The 20,903-nt window shown below is 45.0% G+C and overlaps 1 protein-coding gene across 1 annotated transcript in view; it reads left to right on the top strand.

Moving 5' to 3' along the window:
- Positions 1-17,919: 17,919 nt before the first annotated feature.
- The window catches only part of USP31 (ubiquitin specific peptidase 31), an 88,199-nt gene continuing 85,215 nt past the window's right edge, over positions 17,920-20,903 (top strand). Inside the window, exon 1 of the mRNA XM_016929620.3 lies at positions 17,920-18,752. Within this exon, the coding sequence (XP_016785109.1) occupies positions 18,102-18,752 (651 nt within the window). The 5' untranslated portion in view covers positions 17,920-18,101. The remainder of the gene's footprint in view (positions 18,753-20,903) is intronic.

The following is a 20,903-nucleotide window of genomic DNA, read 5'->3' as shown; positions in this document are numbered from 1 at the left end:
CTCCTGAGGAGCTGGGATTATAGGCATGTGCCACCACGCCCGGCTAATTTTTCTATTTTTAGTAGAGACAGGGTTTCACCATGTTGGTCAGGCTGGTCTCGAACTCCTGATCTCGTGATCGTGATCTGCCTGCCTCAGCCTCCCAAAGTGCTGGGATTACAGGCATGAGCCACTGTGCCCAGCTAATTTTGTATTTTTAGTAGAGATGGGGTTTCACCATGTTGGCCAGGCTGGTCTCGAACTCCTGACCTCAGGTGATCCTCCCGCCTTGGCCTCCCAAAGTGGGGGGATTACAAGTGTGAGCCATCGCAATCGGCCTTAATGGATATATTTTAAAAGAATATTTCCTGGCAAGGATGCAGGGAAACTACATCTCTCATATATTGAGAGATTGGTGGGAACATCATATGGCACAGCCACTCTGGAAAATAGTGTGGGAGCTTCTTGTAAAACTGAACATACACTTACCAAAAAACCTAGCAATTGCATTCTCAGGCATTTTCCCCAGAAGAATAGAAACTTATGTTAAGACAAATACCTGTCTATTTAACACATACATAAATCAGCATATGTTAAATACCTGTACATCAATATTCATAACAGCTTTATTTTAATAGACACAAATTGGGAATAAAAGAAATGTCCTTCAGTGGGTGAATGATTAAACAACTCTTGTGCAATCATACAACGGAATACTACTCAGCAATAAAAAAGAATGAAATATTGACACATGCAATAGCTTGGATGAACCTCAAGGGCATTGTGATTAGTGAAAAAATGTCAATGTTAAGAGGTTGTGTACCACATGTCTCCCTTTGCATAACATTCTCAAACTGACAAAACTATAGAGATGGAGAACAGATTGGTGGTTGCTAAGGGACAGGGACTGGGGTAAAAGCATATGGATGGAAATATAGAGGGGCAGCAGAAGGGAGTTCCTTTATGATGATAGACCAGTTCTGTATCTTGATTGCAGTATGGTTACATGAATCTATACATGAGTTTGGATTGCACAGACACCCCTCCCCACCCCACACATAAATGAATGCATGTTAAAACTGGTGAAATAAAATCTGTAGTCTAGTCAACAATTGTGTACTAATGTCAATTTCCTAGTTTTGACATTTTGCTTTAGTTATGTAAGATGTCACCATAAGTAGAAGCTGAGTGAAGGGCTCAAGAAGCTCTACGAGGGCCAGGCACAGTGGCTCATACCTGTAATCTCAGCACTTTGGGAGGCCAAAGTGGGTGAATTGTTTGAGCCTAGGAGTTCGAGACCAGCCTGGGCAACATAGGGAGATGCATCGCTACAAAACAATACAAAAGCTAGCCAGGCATGGTGGTGTGCACCTGTAGTTCCATCAACTCAGTTGTCTGAGGCAAGAGGATTGCTTGAGCTAGAGAGGTTGAGGCTGCAGTGAGCCAAGATTGGGCCACTGCACTCCAGCCTGGGTGACAGGGTGAGACCCTTTCTCAAACAAACAAACAAACAAAACAAAACAAAAACACACCAAGAAAAGAAACTCTATGTACTAATTTTATAACTTCTTATAATTATTTCAAAATAAAAAGTTAAATTTAAAAAAATTGAAAACCAATGATCTAAGCTTCCATCTCAAGCTAGAACAAGAACAGTAAATTAAACCCAAATAAGTTGGAATGAAGAAAATAATAAAGAGTAGGGATCAACAAAGTAATGAAGATAAGTTTTTTAATATAAAGTTTTGATCTCTGGTAGTGTAAGTTCTCATTCTTCAAGATTATTTTGGCTATTCTAGGTACCTTGCATGTCTTCATAAAGTTTAGAATTAGCTTGTCAAATTCCACACATAAAAAATGAGCTTGCTGCTATTTTGATAGAGAATGTGCTGAATCTACAGATCAATTTTGTGAGAACTGACATTTTTACAATATTGAGTCATCTAACCATGAACATGGTATATCTTGCCATTTATTTAGTGCTTCTTAATTTCTATCAGCAATGTTTTGTAGTTTTCAGTGCAGGGGTCTTACATGTTTCTTGTCAGATTTATTTCTAGGTATTTGATGAGTTTTTCTATTGTTACAAATGATTGTGTTTTCCATTTCATTTTCTTTTTTTAGAGATGGGATCTTGCCCTGTCATCCATGCTGGAGTGTGGTGTAACAATCATGGCTCATTGCATGATTGAATTCCTTGGCTCAGGTGATCCTCCCATCTCAGCCTCCCAAGTAGGTGGGATTAAAGGCACCAGCCACCACACCTCACTAATTTTTAATTTTTTTTTTGTTAAGATAGGAGTCTTGCTATGTTGCCCAGGCTGGTCTCGAACTCCTGGCCTCAAGCAATCCTCCCTCTCTGGACTCCCAAATTATTGGAATTTCAGGTGTGAGTTATCACACCCGGTCTTTAATTTGATTTTCTACTTGTGTGTTACTAATACATTGGAGTTAGTGCAGCTGTTCAAGGATGTCGTCAAGAATCAGCCTCTTGTTTTCTGTGGCTTCTCCATCCTTAGCATGTGGTTTTCATCGTCAAGGTCACAAAATGGCTACTGCATCCCCATGCCTGGAACACCATTTCCCAAAAGGAAGAAGCAGCAAGCGACAAGGTGGAAAGGAGAGCACTGAGATCAAGAAAGAAAAACTTTCTCAGAAGTCACTACAGATTTCTGTTCTATTTCAGTCATTAGAAGGCAAACTGGGATTTTTAAATTTTAAATTTAATTTAATTTAATTTTTAGACAGGGTCTCACTCTGTTATTCAGGCTGGAATGCAGTGGTGCAATCACTGGGTTTGAGTGACTGGCTCACTGCAGCCTCAAACTCTGGGGTTCAAGTGATCCTCTTGCCTCAGCCTCCTGAGTAGCTGGGACTACAGGCATCTGCCACCGCACCCAGCCTTTTTTTTTTTTTTTTTTTTTTTTTTTAATAGAGACAGGGTCTCACTATGTTGCCTAGGCTGGTCCTGAATTCCTGGCCTCCAGCCATCTTCCCGCCTTGGGTTCCCAGAGCACTGGAATTACAGGTGTGAGCCACTGTGCCTGGATGAAAATGGGATTTTAAAATTAGGTACATTGCTGCTCCAAACAAAATCAGCATTCTATTGGTAAATCGTAAGAGGGGAATAGATATTAGGTGGGAAACCAGCAATGTCAGCCACAACATGGAAAAGGATTTAGCAGTCTCATGGCACCATGTACTCCTACCATTCTCTCAATAAGGTTAAGGCACAGTTTTTATTTAATGTTCTATGTTATTATGACTATGCAAATATTATTCCCTACTGATCTGTGTCAAGTACTATGATTACATTTCCTCTTTTGGTCAACTTCTGTATTTTCCTTGGAATTATGGCTTCTTCTTTTTGTTTGCTCAGTTTTCTCTGTCACTGTCTCTAATTCTTTCTTTTTTTTCTTTTTTTTCAAGATGGAGTTTTGCTCTTGTTGCCCAGACTGGAGCGTAATGGCACGATCTTGGCTCACCACAACCTCCATCTCCCAGGTTCAAGCGATTCTCCTGCCTCAGCCTCCCAAGTAGCTGGGATTACAGGCATGCGCCACCACATCCGACTAATTTTGTGTTTTTAGTAGAGACGGGGTTTCTCCATGTTGATCAGGCTGGTCTCGAACTCTCGATCTCAGGTGATCTGCCCATCTCGGCCTCCCAAAGTGCTGGGATTACAGGTGTAAGCCACTGTGCCTGGCTGCTGTCTCCAATTCTTTCTAAGCTCTCCAACAGAATTGCAGAATTCTGCTAAAAATATTTTTTTCATGTAGTCAGGCACATCAAGTTTCTCTTTTTTTTTTCCCCTCCCTGGACATATCTCTCCTAGGGCCTCCTATAATTTTACTCAGTCTGAACTGATTGTTCTCTAAGCATTCTGGAATTTTCTTTGGCCTCTCTCTGTGTTATGTTTTCTGTACCCTGGCTCTCCTGCCGATCTTTATGGCTTAATCTCTCATTTTGGTTGACCATATTTTCCAATAGCTTCCTGACAAAGAAGTCAAAAGAAGTACATTTTTTGAGGCAATGCGTGAAAATGCCTTTATTCCATCCTCACACTTGATTGATAGTTTGGATACTGGAAATACTAGTTCCTCCTTACTTTGAAAGCATTATTTCATTGTGTTTTGCTTCTTGTGTTGCTTTTGAAAGTCTGAGGACATTCTGATGGTCTTTTTGCCTGATTGTCACATTTATTTATTTATATATTTACTTACTTATTTATTTATTTTGAGACAGTCTTACTCTGAGTTAGAGTGCAGTGGCACCATCTCGGCTCACTGCAACCTCCGTCTTCTGGGTTCAAGCGATTTTCATGCTTCAGCTTCCTAAGCAGCTGGGACTACAGGTGCGCCACCATGCCCGGCTGATTTTTTGTTTATTTTAGTAAAGACAGGATTTCACCATGTTGGCCAGGTTGGTCTCAAACTCCCGGCCTCAAGTGATCCGCCCACCTCAGCCTCCCAATGTTAGTTTTTAACGTAACTCTGTGGCCTGTGCTTTTTCATTATAGACATTTCAAAGATATATCTGTTTTCGGTGTTCTAAAATTTCCTATTAGGTTAGTGCAAAAGGAATTGCGGTTTTGCCATTACTTTAGCATCAAAATAATTCATGCTTCAGCATGGGTCTTTTAAAAATACATTGTGCTGGGTGCTTTTAATCTGGACACTCATGTTCTTCAGTTCTGGACATTTTCTTCTATTATTTTCTAATGGAGATTACTGCTCTTCTTGTATAACTCCTGTCAGGTGATTTTTAATGTTCAATGAATTATCTAATTTTATTATGATTTTCTCTTTTCTTTGCATCTGTTTTTTTTTTTTCTATTCTACTTTTTAGGAGATTTCTGCAAGTTTATTTTCCAATTCTTCTTCCCTCTTCTATCAAATCTTTAGTCTGGGTGTGGTGGCTCACGCCTGTAATCTCATCACTTTGGGAGGCCAAGGCAGGCAGATCACCTGAGCCTGAGCTCAGGAGTTCGAGATCAGCCCGGCCAACGTGGCAAAACCCTGTCTCTACTAACAATACAAAAAATTAGCCAGGCATAGTGGCACACACCTGTAAACCCAGCTACTTGGGAGGATGAGGCAGAAGAATCGCTTGAACCCGGGAGGCAGAGGTTGCAGTGAGCCGAGATCATACCATTGCACTCCAGCCTGGTCAACAGGGTGAGACTCTGTCTTAAAAAAAAAAAAAAAAAAAAGGACCCATGGGGACTTGGTAAAGAGTGCTGAAGATTACCTGGGCAAAAACAAAAATTTAGAAGATGCTGTCAGTGACCATGTATATAATGCAATGGATAATATGTACTTGAATTCAAAACTTTAGAAATGAAATTTGAGGATAGAGGAGGAATTTTTTAAAAACTGGTGTGAGTTAAACATATCAATTTTCTTCTGCTCCATGCCAGAATTTTACTAAAATCAGAGTAAAAGAGTAAAAAAGATGTAGAACCACAACAGAGAGCTCAGAAGAGGAGAACCCAGTCAATGAGAGATTGTGTAAGTCAAGATTGCATTGGAAAAGCAGAAACCAACTTGTATATTTCAAGTAGGAAAGGTTTGAATATGGGGAATTTCAGGCTTACCCCACCATTGGAAGGCTGGGGAAATGAAGGGCAGACAAGCCACTGCCACCAGTCTTAGACGATAGCACTGAAGTGAGTAAATCTCACGGCCTCCCATGGAAACTCTGTGCGTCTTTTAAGGGCTGGGCTGGGACTGGAGTAGGACTAGTGAGGGAGTCTTCTCAGGTACAAGTTTTAAGGGGGCATCAAAGAATATTTTAGTGCACTATATACATATATACACATATATATACACACATATATATACACACATATACACACACACACACATATATATATATATATTTTGTTTTGGAGACAGAGTGTCACTCTGTTGCCCAGGTTGGAGTGCAGTGGCATGATCTTCACTCACTGCAACCTCTGCCTCTCGGATTCAAGTGATTCTCTTGCCTCAGCCTCCCGAGTAGCTGGAATTACACACACCCGCCACCACACCTGGCTAATGTTTGTATTTTTAGTAGAGTCAGGGTTTCACCATGTTGGCCAGGCTGGTCTCAAACTCCTGACCTCAAGTGATCCACCCACCTTGGCCTCCCAAAGTGCTAGGATTACAGGTGTGAACCACTGCACCCAGCCATGCAATATATTTTTAAGCATTATTTATTTATTTATAGAGGTGAGGGGTCTTGCTATGTTGCCCAGGCTGGTCTCCAACTCCTGGCCTCAAGCAATCCTCCCACTTCAGCCTGCCAAGTAGCTGGGACTATAGGCTCGAGCCACTATGCCCATCAAAATTTTTTTTTTCATTGACAAGGAATAATTATGTGTTTATGGAGTACCATGTGATGTTTTGATCTATGCATGCATTGCAGAAAGAACCAATCCAGCTAATTAACATTTCAATGCAATATTTTTTAAAAACAAACAATGTGAAAAAAATCCATGATCAACAAAATGTCCGAATTTTTAGTAAAAACAACATCTAATCCTGCACTTGCACAACCCTCTCTCACTCACGTCTCCCTCATCTCATCTCTGCTCAAGAGCTCTGTGAAGACTGAGTTACTGTCTTCTTGGCAACCCACAGCCCTGAGATGGGTCATTTGCAACAGCATGCCTGAAAGCCAATGAGACCTCAGGTCTGCAGTTTTATTCATCCAGTCTGCCCACAACTGCTGCCAAAGAACAGCTTTTTCTTTTGTCTTCCAAATCTTTGCAAGTACCTCTCATTGGCAAACTCTAAGAAAGAGATTCTTGAAAATGTAATTCTGTGATGCAGAGAACACTGTAGAAGAGGGAGGGAATGCTGTCAGGTTAATAACAGACAATCCAGCAGAGAGATGTCAAGAGGTTTCAAAAAGCTGGAAGTCAGGTAAAGATATTAGTAGTACTGAGAATTGTGACTCTCAAATACTTGCAGAGAGGAAGCCAACAGCATGCACATTGACAGAGCAGGAGCATCGCCATCTTGGACAAGCACTGCCATTCTAAATTTCCCCTTGATCAAAAACTGCCTGATTTTAAAGGGCATCAACCTAATGGCTAAGGTCAGCATGAACGTAAACCACAAATGACTTCTCTGACCAGAAACATTCCAAACCCCTCCTCGACCAGAGATATGCCAGCCCTGAGATAACCTCCCCTGTGACCACAGAGATGTTAGCCCCAAGATAACCTCCCCTCTGACCAGAGAAATTCCAGCCCTGCCATGAACTTCTCCCCGCAAGCCTATAATAAGCTCTCACCCTAAAACTGAAAAATGCTCTTAGTCTGTAAGAGAGAGCACTCCTGACAGAAATCAGCCAGAAGCCCCTCTTAGGTTTATTCTCCAAAATAAACCTGTCTTTGTTGAGCCACTTTTCGTGTTTCTTTCCTCTTTCTTTAACTCTTACACACATCTTCATAGTCTCTAACATGTCAGCGTTATGGACTGGATTGTGTTCCTCCAAAATTTATTCATTTATTTTTCTTTATTTATTTATTTTGAGACGGAATCTCACTCTGCTGCCCAGGGTGGAATATAGTGACACGATCTTGGCTCACTGCAAGCTCCACCTCCCAGGTTGAGGCAATTATCATGCCTCAGGCTCCTGAGTACCTAGGATTACAGGCATGTGCCACCACTCCCAGCTAATTTTTTTTGTATTTTTAATAGAGACAGAGTTTTGCCATGTTGCCCAGGCTGGTCTGGAACTCCTGGCCTCAAGTGATCCACCCGCCTTGGCCTCCCAAAGTGCTGGGGTTACAGGCATGAGCCACCGCTCCTGGCCTCCTCCAAAATGTATATGTTGAAGTCTTAACCCCTGGTAACTCAGAATATGATTGTACTTGGAGATAGTTTTTAAAGAGGAAATTAATGTTAAATGAGGTCATTTGGGTGAGCCATAATCCAATATGACTGGTGTCCTTATAAGAAGAGAGATTGGGGCACAGACACAGAGGGAAGACTATGTGAAGACACGGGGATGAGAAGGTGGCCATCTACAAGCTAGGGAGAGAGGTCTCAGAAGAAATCAACCCTGCCAACACCTTAATCTCAGACTTTCAGCCTCCTAAATTGTGAAAAAATAAATGTCTGTTGTTTAAGCCACCCGATCTGTGATTTTTGGTTATGGGAGGCTGCATTAGTCAGGGTTTTTGAGAGGGACAGAACTAATAGGATAGATGTGTATATGAAAGGGATTTTATTAAGAATTCACTCATACGATCACAAGGTGAAGTCCCACAATAGGACATCTGCAAGCTGAGGAGCCAGGAAGCCGGTCCAAGTCCCAAAACCTCAAAAATTGGGAAGCTGATAGTGCAGCCTTCGGTCTGTGGCCTAAGGCCCAAGAGCCCCTGGCAAACCACTGGTGTAAGTCCAAGAGTCCAAAAGCCGAAAAACTTGGAGTCTGATGTTCAAGGGCAGGAAGCATCCAGCACGGGAGAAAGATGAAGGCCGGAAGACTCAGCAAGTCAAGTCCTTCCACGTTCTGCGTACTGCTTTTATTCTAACCACACTGGCAGCTGACTAGATGGTGCCCACCCAGATTGAGGGTGGGTCTGCCTCTCCCAGTCCACTGAATCAAATATTAATCTCTTTTGGCAACACCCTCACAGACACACCCAGGAACAATACTTTGCATCCTTCAATCCAATCAAGTTGACACTTGGTATTAACCATCACACAGCCCCAACTAACATAGTCGGGAATTGGAGGCATCAGATGCAGCAAAAGCTGGGTAAGCTTAAGCATGGGGCTTAACATAGGGACCCTAGTTGAAAGTCTGTATGTTTAGACCCTTAGGGAACCTCACTTATCACACACATCCAGGCAATTACACTTCTAGCCCCAGCCCTCCAGCATGAAGTGCAGTCAACAAAGACATTAAATTAGAGAGGCTCCAAATTCAGAGAAGCAAGGCTACAAGTTCAGCAAGCAAGTCCTTTACCTAGCAAAGGGCTGGAAAGAAAAATAATTCTGAAAACTGGGGAACCAATAGAAGATTGCAACCTAAAGATTAAGACATCAGCCCCTACCTAATCTATTTCTGCCTTTTGGTCCCAGACTGGTGTAGGCGACAGCAGGAAATTGGGCATTCTTTTCAGGAGAAATAGACAAGGCTCTGAAAAGGTCTGCATGCGGTGACATTTGAGGATCTGACAAAATGGCTGGCTTCCTTCTGAACATCTTACATTTGGTCCTCTGAGTTGAAAAGCCCCACCTCACGAGCACAACCTTTTAGTATTTCACTGTTAAAGATAATAGCCCACAGCCGGGCACAGCCTCCCGAGTAGCCGGGATTACAAGTACCTGCCACCGCACCGGGCTAATTTTTGTATTTTTGGTAAAGATGGGTTTTCACCATATTGGCCAGGCTGGTCTTGAACTCCTGACCTCGTGATCTGTCTGTGTTGGCCTCCCAAAGTGCTGGGATTACAGGCGTGATTTATTTTTATTTCTTGTTCTGTCTGCAGGCTGGAGTGCAGTGCGATCATAGCTCACTGAAGTCTCAAATTCTTGGGCTCAAGAAGTCTTCCTGCCTCAGCCTCCCACGTAGTTGGGACTATAGTTTTTTTTTTTTTTTCTTTTTTAATTAGCTGCCACACCTGACTAATTTTTTCAAATCTCTTTTTATTGTTTTGTTTTGTTTTGTTTTGTTTTTGCCTGCTAGGCACGGTGGCTCATGCCTGTAATCCCAGCACTTTGGGAAGCGGAGGTGGGAGGATCACTTGAGCTCAGGAGTTCGAGACCAGCCTGGCACCATGGCAAAATCCTGTCTCTACAAAAGAATACAAAAAATTAGCAGGGTGTGGTGACATGCACCTATAGTTCCAGCTACTCAGGAAGCTTAGGTGGGAGGATTGCTTGAGCCTGGGAGGTAGAGGCTGCAGTGAGCCGTGATTGTGCCACTGCACTCCAGCCTGGGTGAAAGAGCAAGACCCTGTCTCAAAAAAAAAAAAAATTAGAAATGGGGGTTTTACCATGTTGCCCAGGGTGGTCTCAAACTCCTGGAACGAGGTCTTACATTTTCTGATCCTTTGCCTGTCTCCTCCACCTCATCTTTGGCCATTTCCTGCTTTGCTCAGTTCATGGCAGCCACTCTGATCTGCTTGTTCTTCTTGGAACAGGCCAGACTTATTTCCAACTTGGGCCTTTTGCAGTTCCTCTTTCCTCTGTCTGGATGGTCCCCAGATTTCCACAGGTGCTTGTTGCCACACCTCATTCAGTTCCCTGCTCAAATATTCTTCCTCAGAGAGGCTATCTTCAACATTCTACATAACATACTCTCTGCCCACCACTTCCTGTCTGTTTTCTTGGTTTTGTTTTTCTTCCAAGCAATTAACAGTAGCTGAAATTTTATTACACACAGTATTTGTGTGTTTGCTTATTTTCTGTTGTCTTCCCCTAGCATGGAAAATACTTTGTATTTTCACTGTGACACACCCAAAATCAATTTTTTTTTTTTTTTTTTTTTTGAGGTAGGATCTTGCTCTGTCGCCTAGGCTGGAGTGCAGCTGCGCAATCACAGCTCACTGCAACCTGTAACTCCCGGCCTCAGGTGGATCCTCCCGCCTCCGCCTCCCAAAGTGCTGGGATTACAAGCCTGAGCCATTGCATCCAGCCTGTCCCCAGCTTTGTCTCCCACTATGGAAGCTGGAGGAAGGTGATGGTTCCTTCCCTACTTTCCAGCTGCTAGTGACCAGACCTAGGACCTAGCCCAACCAAATGGATGCTTCCATTTTGAGCTCAGAATGCTGAAGGTACTATATTGGTCCATTTTGCATTGTTATAAAGGAATACCCAAAACTAGGTAATTTACAAAGAAAAGAGTTTCTTTTGGCTCATGGTTCTGCAGGCTGTACAAGAAGCACCATGCCAGTCTGATGCTTCCACTTATGGCAGAAGGTGAAAGGGACTCAGCTGTGTCACATGGCAAGAAAGGGAGCAAGAAGGAAGGGAGGAGGTGCCAGGCTCTTTTTAACAATTGGATCTCCTGTGAACCAACAGAGTGAGAACTCACTCATTACTTCGAGGACTACACCAAGCCATTCATGAGGGATCTGCTCCCGTGACTCAAACACCTCCCACTAGGACGCGCCTTCAACATCAGGGACCCTTTCCTCCCCTCTCCTCTCCCTCCTCCCCTTTTTTTCCTTTCCTGGATCTCTTTTCTTTTCTTTTTTCTTTTCTTTTCCCTTCCCTTCCCTTTCCTTCCCTTCCCTTCCCTTCCCTTCTCTTCTCTTCTCTTTTCCCTCCCTTCCCCTCCCCTCCCCTTCCCTTCCATTCCCTTCCATTCCCTTCCTTTCCCTTCCTGTCTTCCCTTCCCTTCTCGACTCTTCTATTCTCTTCTTTTTTGAGACAGGGTCTTGCTCTTGTCACCCAGGCTGGAGTGCAGCAGCATGATCATGGTTCACTGCAGCCTTGACTACCTGAGCTCAGGTGATTCTCCCACCTCAGCCTCCCAAGTAGCTGTGCCTACAGGTGTGCACCACCATGTCTGGCTATTTTTAAAATTTTTTTGTACAGGTGGGATCCCTCTATGTTGCCCAGGCTGGTCTTAAATCTCTGGGCTCAAGCAATCTTCCCGCCTTTGGCCTCCAAAGTGTTGGGATTACAGGTGTCTGCCACTGCACCCAGCCAGGGATCACATTTCAACATAAGATTTGGAGGGGAAAAATATCTAAACTATATCAGATAGGAAAGCAAAAGTTCAGAGACATTTGGAAGTTATTCAAGGTTACATAGTGGCTACAGCAGAACTAAGAGGCAAGTGGTGCGGCTACCACTGTCTGAAGGTGGTGCCAGCTTCACCGATGGTGCCAACAGTGACGTCTTAAGCAGCATTTTCTGGAGCAGAGTCCTGGCTATGTACTGTCTTCCTTGGTTTCCTAAGTCTGATTCTGAAGCTTTTCTAGCAGTTATGTAAGCTGTTGATATCCTTCTAAAGATCTCCTTTTCTGCTTAAGTTAGCAAAAGTCATTTATGTTGTTTGCAACTAAGAACTTACGATGGGTATACAGGTCAAAGGAGAAAAATGCAAAGGTTCATCTCTGTTGATGCCCAGAAGGCATTTGATAAAATTCAAGACCAATTCCTGATAATAACCCTTCCTGAAGTAGGAATACATGGATACCACTTTAACGCAATAAATAATATATATCTCAAACCAAAAGCAAGCATGCTTAATGGTAAAGCACTGGATGAAATGCTATTAAAGGCAGAAACAATGCAGGCTTTCCTACTCTCCTTACTGTTACAGACAAAATTCTGGAAGGGCAATTAGACAAGAGAAAAAAAAGATGAGGTACAACTATTATAAACAAAGTGGCGAGGTTTTTATCTCGTGTGTTGATATAAATTCCTGAAAAACCCAACAGGATCAACTGAAAATTATGAGAAAGAACTAAAGTACATCAAGGTGGCTGGTTACAAAAATATTTCTTTTTCCTGTAGACAAACAACAGAAAATATAATGACATAAAATATCCCATTCATAATAGCAACCAATAGGAATAAACTTATTAGTATTATGCAAGACCTATGGGAGGAAACTATAGTACTGGGAGGGGCATTAAAAGCCCTTGCATAATTTTTTGAAGACAGACTTTATTCTCAGATAAGAAGATAAATATTGTGTTGATGCCAGTTTTCCCTAACTTAATCTATATAAATTAACCCCCCTAAAGGATTAAATTCATTTGAGAGAATAAGCAAACAGACAGATAATAAAATACTAGGAGATAATGCTCTATCAAACATTTCAGCATATTCTAAACCTATGCTATCCTGGAATACAGAGGCTTATCAATGAGATAGAACAGAAATTTTAAAAATCTTAAATATACGGGGCATTTAATAGGTGATAAAAACAGCATTTTAAAGTAGTGGGAAAATTACATTTAAAAATGGTGCTGAGACAATTGACTAGCCATGTAGCATGCAGAAAAGGCAGGATCCCTATCTCGTTTCTCATGCAAAAATAAATTCCAGATGGAGAGCATAATAATAAGAAAAAAACCCAGAACTGCACTAAATTAAAATACAGATGAATATTCTTATGATCTTGGAGTGGGGGAAGGCTAAGTATGTCAAAAATATTGTAAATCTTTATGAAAAAGACTAATCTGTTTCACTATATAAAATAATTTAGGCTGGGCTTAGTGTCTTACACCTGTAATCCTAGCACTTTGGGAGGCTGAGGCAGGTGGATGGCTTGGGTGTTGGGTGGGTGGATGGCTTGACCCTAGGAGTTTGCGACCAGCCTAGATAACGTCATGAAACCCTGTCTCTGCTAAAAATACAAAAAGTCAGCTGGGCGCGATGGCATGCACCTGTAATCCCAGCTACTGAGGAGGCTGAGGTGGGAGGATCGCTTGAGCCCGGGAAGTCAAGGCTGCAGTGAGCCATGATCACACCATTGCACTCCAGTCTGGATGACAGAGTGAGACCCTGTCTCAAAAATAATAATAAAATAAAAATAATAATTTAAGTTCTGTATATGATATGAAAACACTGTAAACATGGTTGAAAGGGAAGTAGGGAATGGTATAGATTGAAAAATAATATAATTTATATAGAAAATAATTTTATGGACCAGGTGTAGTGGCTCATGCCTGTAATCCCAGCACTTTGGGAGGCCAAGGCAGACGGATCATTTGAGGTCAGAAGCTCGAGACCAGCCTGGCCAACATGGGAAACCCTGTCTCTATTAAAAATACAAAAATTTGGCTGGGCGCAGTGGCTCACGACTGTAATCCAGCACTTTGGGAGGCCGAGGCAGGCGGATCACGAGGTTAAGAGATCGAGACATGGTGAAAGCCCGTCTCTACTAAAAATACAAAAATTAGCTGGGTGTGGTGGTGCGTGCCTGTAGTCCCAGCTACTTGGGAGGCTGAGGCAGGAGAGTCGCTTGAACCCGGGAGGCAGAGGTTGCAGTGAGCTGAGATTGTGCCACTGCACTCCAGCCTGGCGACAGAGCAAGACTCTGTCTCAAAATAATAATAATAATAATAATAATGATAGTACAAAATTAGCCAGGCGTGGTGGTACATGCCTGTAATCCCAGCTACTTGGGAGGCTGAGGCACGAGAATGGCCTGAATCCAAGAGGCAGAGGTTGCAGTGAGCTGAGATCGTGTCACTACACTCTAGCCTGGGCGATGGAGTGAGACTCCATCTCAAAAACAAAACAAACAAACAAAAAACTTCTATGAGATAATATCTATAAAGGAATACACCGAAAAGAATAATGGGCAAATGGTGTGTGCAGGTGAATCACACCAGTAAAAATAAAATCGCTAATTAAAAGGTATTCCTAGTTGTTTTCTTGATTGCAAACAGCAGAAACTGACACTGGTTTGTTTCCCCAATAAAGGAATTTACAGAAAACCTATCAGGTTAGCTCACAGAAAGAACAGAGCCGGAGAAACAGGCTTGGGCAGAAACCCAGGGAGACAGACACCAGTAAGAACTTGCCACTAGAGTAGCAGCTGGACACTTGCTGCTACCACCCCCACACTGTACACCACCATACTGCCACACTGCTGAATATATAGCTGCTAGATTCATTAATTCACTGCATTATCTCCAACCAACCGTGTATCAATACTTCTAGAGCCAAAGTCTAGGTAGGAACATATAGTTGGTCTTGCTCTGTCACCCAGGCTGGAGGGCAGCGGCACAATCATAGCTCATTGCAGCCTCCACCTCCTAGGCTCAAGTAATCCTTCCGCCTCAGCCTCCTGAGTAGCTGGGACTACAGAAGTGCACCACCACACCAGGCTTATTTATTTATTTTTTTTAGAGACGGGATCTCGTGATGTTGCCTAGCCTGGTCTCAAACTCTTCCCGTCTCTGTCTGCCTGTGCTGAGATTACAGGCATGAGCCACTGCACCCGGCGGTGGTCTTTTTTAGGTCATATTCCTGGGCTCTAGCTTCCAGGGGTAGGAAGGGGAATACCTGCTCCCCGCCACCCTACCCAGTTTTCATAGTGGGATCTTGAGTTGTCCTGCCTAATTTGGTATCCCTTGCAGACAGGAAGTTGGTTGAGATGTTGGATAGCAGAGAGACTGGCACATGATGTTCAACCTTACTCATACAAACAAAAAGTGCATTAATATGCCATCTTTTGTTCATCAAACTTGTCAATGTGAAAAAGACTGGAAAACTCAACAGTATGTTGGGATTGGGAAATGTGCGTTTCCCATTCGTTGCTGGCAGGATAAAACCTTTCTGGGGGTCAGCTTGACAATAGGTGTCATATATGGAATATGCATATCCTTTGATCCAAGGTTTCAGCCTAAGGAGATAGCTACATGATGGACAAGGTATAGGTCATGATAATATTCACTGCACTGTTGTTTCTAATTTACGTTTCCCGAGCTTAGGGGTAAGGGGTGGTACAGAGAGGGACAATGAAAGATTCACTACAGAATGTTCAAGGTGAGTCTTTAAGAATGATCATCTGAACATTCTAATGAGGAATTTTTTCAAGCCTGTGTCAAACTTTGAGGCTCAGTGGAGACCTATAAGACCTATAAGCTTAGTGAGAGGGGCTCAGACTGGGAAGGCAGTTCTTAGGTATCCCAACAAGAAGTTCAGATATTGTTTAGAGGCCGGGCGCGGTGCCTCATGCCTGTAATCCCAGCACTTCGGGAGGCTGAGGCAGGTGGATCACTTGAGGTCAGGAGTTCGAGACCAGCCTGGCCAACATGGTGAAACCCCGTCTCTACTAAAAATACAAAAATTAGGGCAACACGCTCGGGTCCCCTTCCACGCTGTGGAAGCTTTGTTCTTTCGCTCTTCACAATAAATCTTGCTGCTGCTCACAAAACAAAACAAAACAAAAAACAAAAATTAGCCAGGTGTGCTGGCAAGTGCCTGTAATCCCAGCTATTCAGGAGGCTGAGGCAGGAGAATTGCTTGAACCCAGGAGATGGGGGTTGCAGTGAGCCAAGATCCCGCCACTGCACTCCAGCCTGGTTGTTAGAGTGAGACTCCATCACACACACACACACACACACACACACACACGACATTGTTTAGGTATAAAGTTGCCAAATAATCAACCTGTTATATGATGGCTACCTTACTGGGTACCCGATAATGAGTAAGATGGGTCTTTACTGGGTTGAAGCCCACATATTAGCGAAGGTGATGATTGTAAACTGAATTGCAATATGGTCAAGTCAGTGTCATGAATGAGAGGTGCCAAGAGGGCCTGTGGAAGGGACATCTCCTGGATGGGGTGATATCTAAGGTGAGACTTTAAGGATGAAGGGAAGTTAGCTAAGTAGAAAGGTTCTAAGTTAGCTAAGGAAAGGTTCAAGGGAGAGGAAACGGCTCCAGCAAAGGCCCTCGAGTCTAGATCAAACTGCCCAGAAGTTGAGGGCCACTGCATTCACATTTTAGTGTGAATAATCAGATGGCTTTCTTCCTGGTGTCCAGATAAGAATTTTGACTAAGAGGAGAGTGGAGGCGATTAGGGACAGTGCAGAGCACCCTGGAGATGTCATCATAGAGCCCTACTTACAATGGGGAGGGAGGTCAAAGGTAAAAACCATTTACTTTGAAACGTGGTGTAAGGTGGCCTTCATGTTTTAAAAAGGAGGAAGGGCTCTCCCTTCCCTGATTTCTCTCTTCTGCCTCAGGACTCAGACTAGCCCTTTTAGCAGAGGGGAGCCTATAGAGAGGAGGTCATATACTAGTTGATTTTGGACTAAAGGCATCCCAAAGATGTACTATTTTTTGCTCCCTGCACTATTTTTTTTTAATGGAACCAACGTTTAAAAATAGGATTTCTGCCTTCTCTTAAAACATCAGATGATCTGGTAACGCTGAGCTCCTGTTCTCACATGGGAACAACTGGCTGGAGCTGAGTGGCAGCCACCTCTTTAGAAAGATGTTAATTTGAAGTTTGCTATAGTCCCCATCATTCCTTATATTTCCCCCCAACACTGAGACCCAAGTCACTTGAAAGTCAATATGATGATTCAAACACCAGGATTCTTCACTCATTTGTGGGTTTGTGACCTGTGATATTTGTGGATTCGTGACCTTTGGTTTAGAGGTCAAGTATAGGGGTTGTGAATAAAACTTGGGTTTGAATCAGATAAGAACTGTACCAATCTCAAAGACGGTGAATTAAAGATTAAAGAAAATATTGCATGCTTGGCATAATGTGTGGAACACAACAGCTATTGTAAACACCCAGTAGGAATGTAAGCTGCAAAAGGGCAGGTAGAAACCGTGCTAATTTAATCCGCTGGGGATATGACATTTGATTCTAATTTAATAGATTTAATTCTTTGCAATATCCCCAGTAACTGCTGAATGAATGAGTGAGTGAATGAATGAATGGAATGATGAATGATGGGAGAGCCCGGCGGAGTTTTAAAGGCTGGAATGAAAAGGAAAGTAGTTATGATAACAGCGTTTCGCTGGGACTCCAAGGTGCAGCCAGGAAGAAAAGCCCGCCGGGACGTGCCAGGGTCTGTGACTGCGCTCCGCTGGCACCCAGAGGGTAGGTATCTGCAACGTCCCTTGGGAGCCAGACAGGGCTGACTTGCCCAGGACCTGTCAGGGCCATGTCCACCAGCTCTTGCACGGTCTGGTAACTGACAGCATCCTGATTCCTGCACGTTCCCGCCTCTGCCATCTGACCAGCAAAGACAGAGACCCACCCCGGGGATCCGCCATCCAACGGGAGCCCAGCCTTTTCCTCCAAGCCGGGACGGCGCCCACACTAGACATGGCCTCCCTCGGGCTTCACGCAGCAGGACCGCGCCCGCAGCCTCCAGGCATCGCGTCCGGCTGGAGAGGCAGCTACCGTCCCACAGTGAACATGGCGGCCGAGGCGGCTTCAGCGCCGGGCGGGCGGCGCCGGGAGGCGCGTCACGTGAGCGGCCCAGCTGGGCGGACCGCGCGCGCGCCCGCTGGTCCCGCCGGCCGCCGCTCGCTCGCTGGCTCGGCTGCGCTTTGAGGTGTGTGGGGCGTCGAGCCCCCGGGCCCGGTGAGGCGCGGCGCTGCGGGATGCGGCGGCGGCCGTGGCGGGGCCGCGGGCCGGGCGGGCGGGCGCGGTGATGAGTGTCTGCGGCCGCCGCCATGTCCAAGGTAACGGCGCCTGGGTCCGGGCCGCCGGCGGCGGCGAGCGGGAAGGAGAAGCGCTCCTTCAGCAAGCGGCTGTTTCGGAGCGGCCGCGCTGGCGGCGGCGGCGCGGGGGGCCCCGGGGCGTCCGGGCCGGCCGCGCCCTCCTCGCCGTCCTCGCCGTCCTCGCCCTCCTCGCCTTCCTCTGCACGCTCGGTGGGCAGCTTCATGAGCCGCGTTCTCAAGACGCTGTCCACGCTCTCGCACCTTAGCTCTGAGGGCGCCGCCCCAGACCGCGGCGGCCTCCGCAGCTGCTTCCCGCCCGGGCCGGCCGCCGCGCCCACGCCGCCGCCGTGCCCGCCGCCGCCCGCCTCTCCCGCGCCGCCCGCTTGCGCCGCCGAGCCGGTGCCCGGCGTGGCGGGGCTCCGCAACCACGGCAACACGTGCTTCATGAACGCCACGCTGCAGTGCCTCAGCAACACCGAGCTCTTCGCCGAGTACCTGGCGCTGGGCCAGTACCGGGCGGGGCGGCCCGAGCCCTCGCCTGACCCGGAGCAGCCTGCGGGCCGCGGCGCGCAGGGCCAGGGCGAGGTGACTGAGCAGCTGGCGCACCTGGTGCGGGCCCTCTGGACCCTGGAGTACACCCCGCAGCACAGCCGCGACTTCAAGGTGAGCCCGCGCGCCGCCGCGCCCCCACTGCACCCCGAGCCCCTGGGGCACCTGCCCGCCCAGGTACTTCCTTCCCTCGGTTCCTCTTGGCCCGGCAGGCTTCTGCATTGGTTGCTCCGAGTAGTCTGGGCAATCGACCAGTGATTTTAAGGAGATTCATTCATTCATTCATTGATTTATTCACTCACTCACTCACTCACTCACTCAAACATGTATTTATTGAGAACTTACTACATACGTGCCCATACTCTGTGATAATAGGCAATGGGAGTGACGTTGCAATGAACAAGACTGTCCGCCTTCATGGAACTTGCATTTTTGTGGGGTGGGAGTGTTGAGCATGGGTTCAAATCCTGGTTCTGCCACTTACTAGCATTGTGACCTCGGGTAAGTTAAGCAGCCTCTCTGTGCTTACAGTTTTTCTTCATCTGGGACCTACTTTATAAGGTGGTTGTGAGCTGCAAACAAGTTGATATATTAAATCGAACACTGTGGAATTACCCATATTTAACCGTTTTTTATTTACAGATTGGCACTTTTATAGGGTTCAACCTGATAAGTAAAATACTTCAATATCATGTGTATTTGCTGCTATTATTTTTGTTATTAAAGACTTGGAGAAGTTAACGAGATAATATCAGATAGTGGTTTGAAGAAAGAAAAACCTGCTGCTGTGATTGATGTGCTGACAGGCTACTTTTTATTTTTATTTTATTTTTAGAGACGGGGTCTTGCTCTGTTGCCCAGGCTGGAGTGCAGTGCTCACATAGCCTCAAACTCCTGGGCTCAAGCAATCCTCCCGCCTCACCTTCTAGAGTATTTAATAGCTGGGACTACAGACACACACCACCATACCTACCTATTTTTTATTTTTAAAACACTTTTGTAGAGACGGAGGTTTTGCTGTGTTGCCCAGACTGGTCTTGAACTCTTGTCCTCAAGCCACCCTCCCCGCTTTGGCCTCCCAAAGTGCTGGGATTACAGGGGTGAGCTGTACATCCCTGGGGGTATGTATGGCCCTTGGCCAAGCCCTCCTTTGCTGTTTGCTGGGGGGGCTGCAAGTGTAGTGAGAGGGTGAGATTTGAGAGCCGAGTGGTGGGCTGGGACCGGATGGTATGGGACCATTTAGGATGCACTAAGAAATTGGGCGGTTACTCTAAGCAGAAGGGGAACATGGTGTGAGATTGTGTAAGGGATACTTTTAGGTGGGACATGAATATGGGATTAAACAGCATGGAATCGGGCGGGGCGCAATGGCTCATGCCTGTAATCCTAGCACTTTGGGAGGCCAAGGCGGGTGGATCACCTGAGGTCCGGGGTTCGAGACCAGCCTGACCAACATGGAGAAACCCCATCTCTACTAAAAATACAAAATTAGACGGGCGTGGTGGTTCATGCCTGTTATCCTGGCTACTCAGGAGGCTGAGGCAGGAGAATTGCTTGAACCTGGGAGGCGGAGGTTGCAGTGAGCCGAGATCGTGCCATTGCACTCCAGCCTGGGCAACAGGAAACTCTATCTCTAAAAACAAAACAAAACAAAAACAGCGTGAAGCCACACAGGGAGAAGGTTAATTCCTTTTTTTTTGTTTTCCTATCCTAATCTTGCCCAGGACGAAGTCTCAGCTTGATGTTAGCCTGTTTTTAATACCTCTTGTTCACCCCCCACCCATTTTTTTTTTTTTTTAAACAGAGAGAACAAGCTTCAAGTCTAGAAGCGTTGGCAGGTAACAGTAGCTAGAATTTAATAAGGTTATGTTTTTATTGGGTTTCCATTTGTCTTCAATTCATGGCAAAAGGTACTGGTTTCCCATTGGTGCTATAAAGCTTCTTTATAACAACATTTAAGTAAAAGGAGATGATTTTGTTAAAATATGAAAAGGTCATCTAGCTGAGGATCTGCACTTGTTAAGGTCCTGCTTTCTTGCTGACGAACTACATGGCCAGTGTGCATCTCTCCCCGTTTAATACTTTTTACTTATAGTTTATGCTGCTCAATGCTGTTTTTCTTGGAAAAAAATCGTTGCTGTTTGATCTTGGCAATTTGAATGGAAGTACTTGACTGAGATAGGGACTGGAAAAAAAGATCTGTGTCAGAGATCTCAAAATTATTATTATTATTATTATTTTTGAGATGGAGTCTCACTCTTGTCG

Source organism: Pan troglodytes, chromosome 18 (genome assembly GCF_028858775.2).
Source record: "Pan troglodytes isolate AG18354 chromosome 18, NHGRI_mPanTro3-v2.0_pri, whole genome shotgun sequence".
Classification (NCBI taxonomy): Eukaryota; Metazoa; Chordata; class Mammalia; order Primates; family Hominidae; genus Pan; species Pan troglodytes.
This window is presented reverse-complemented; position numbering and strand designations above follow the sequence as displayed.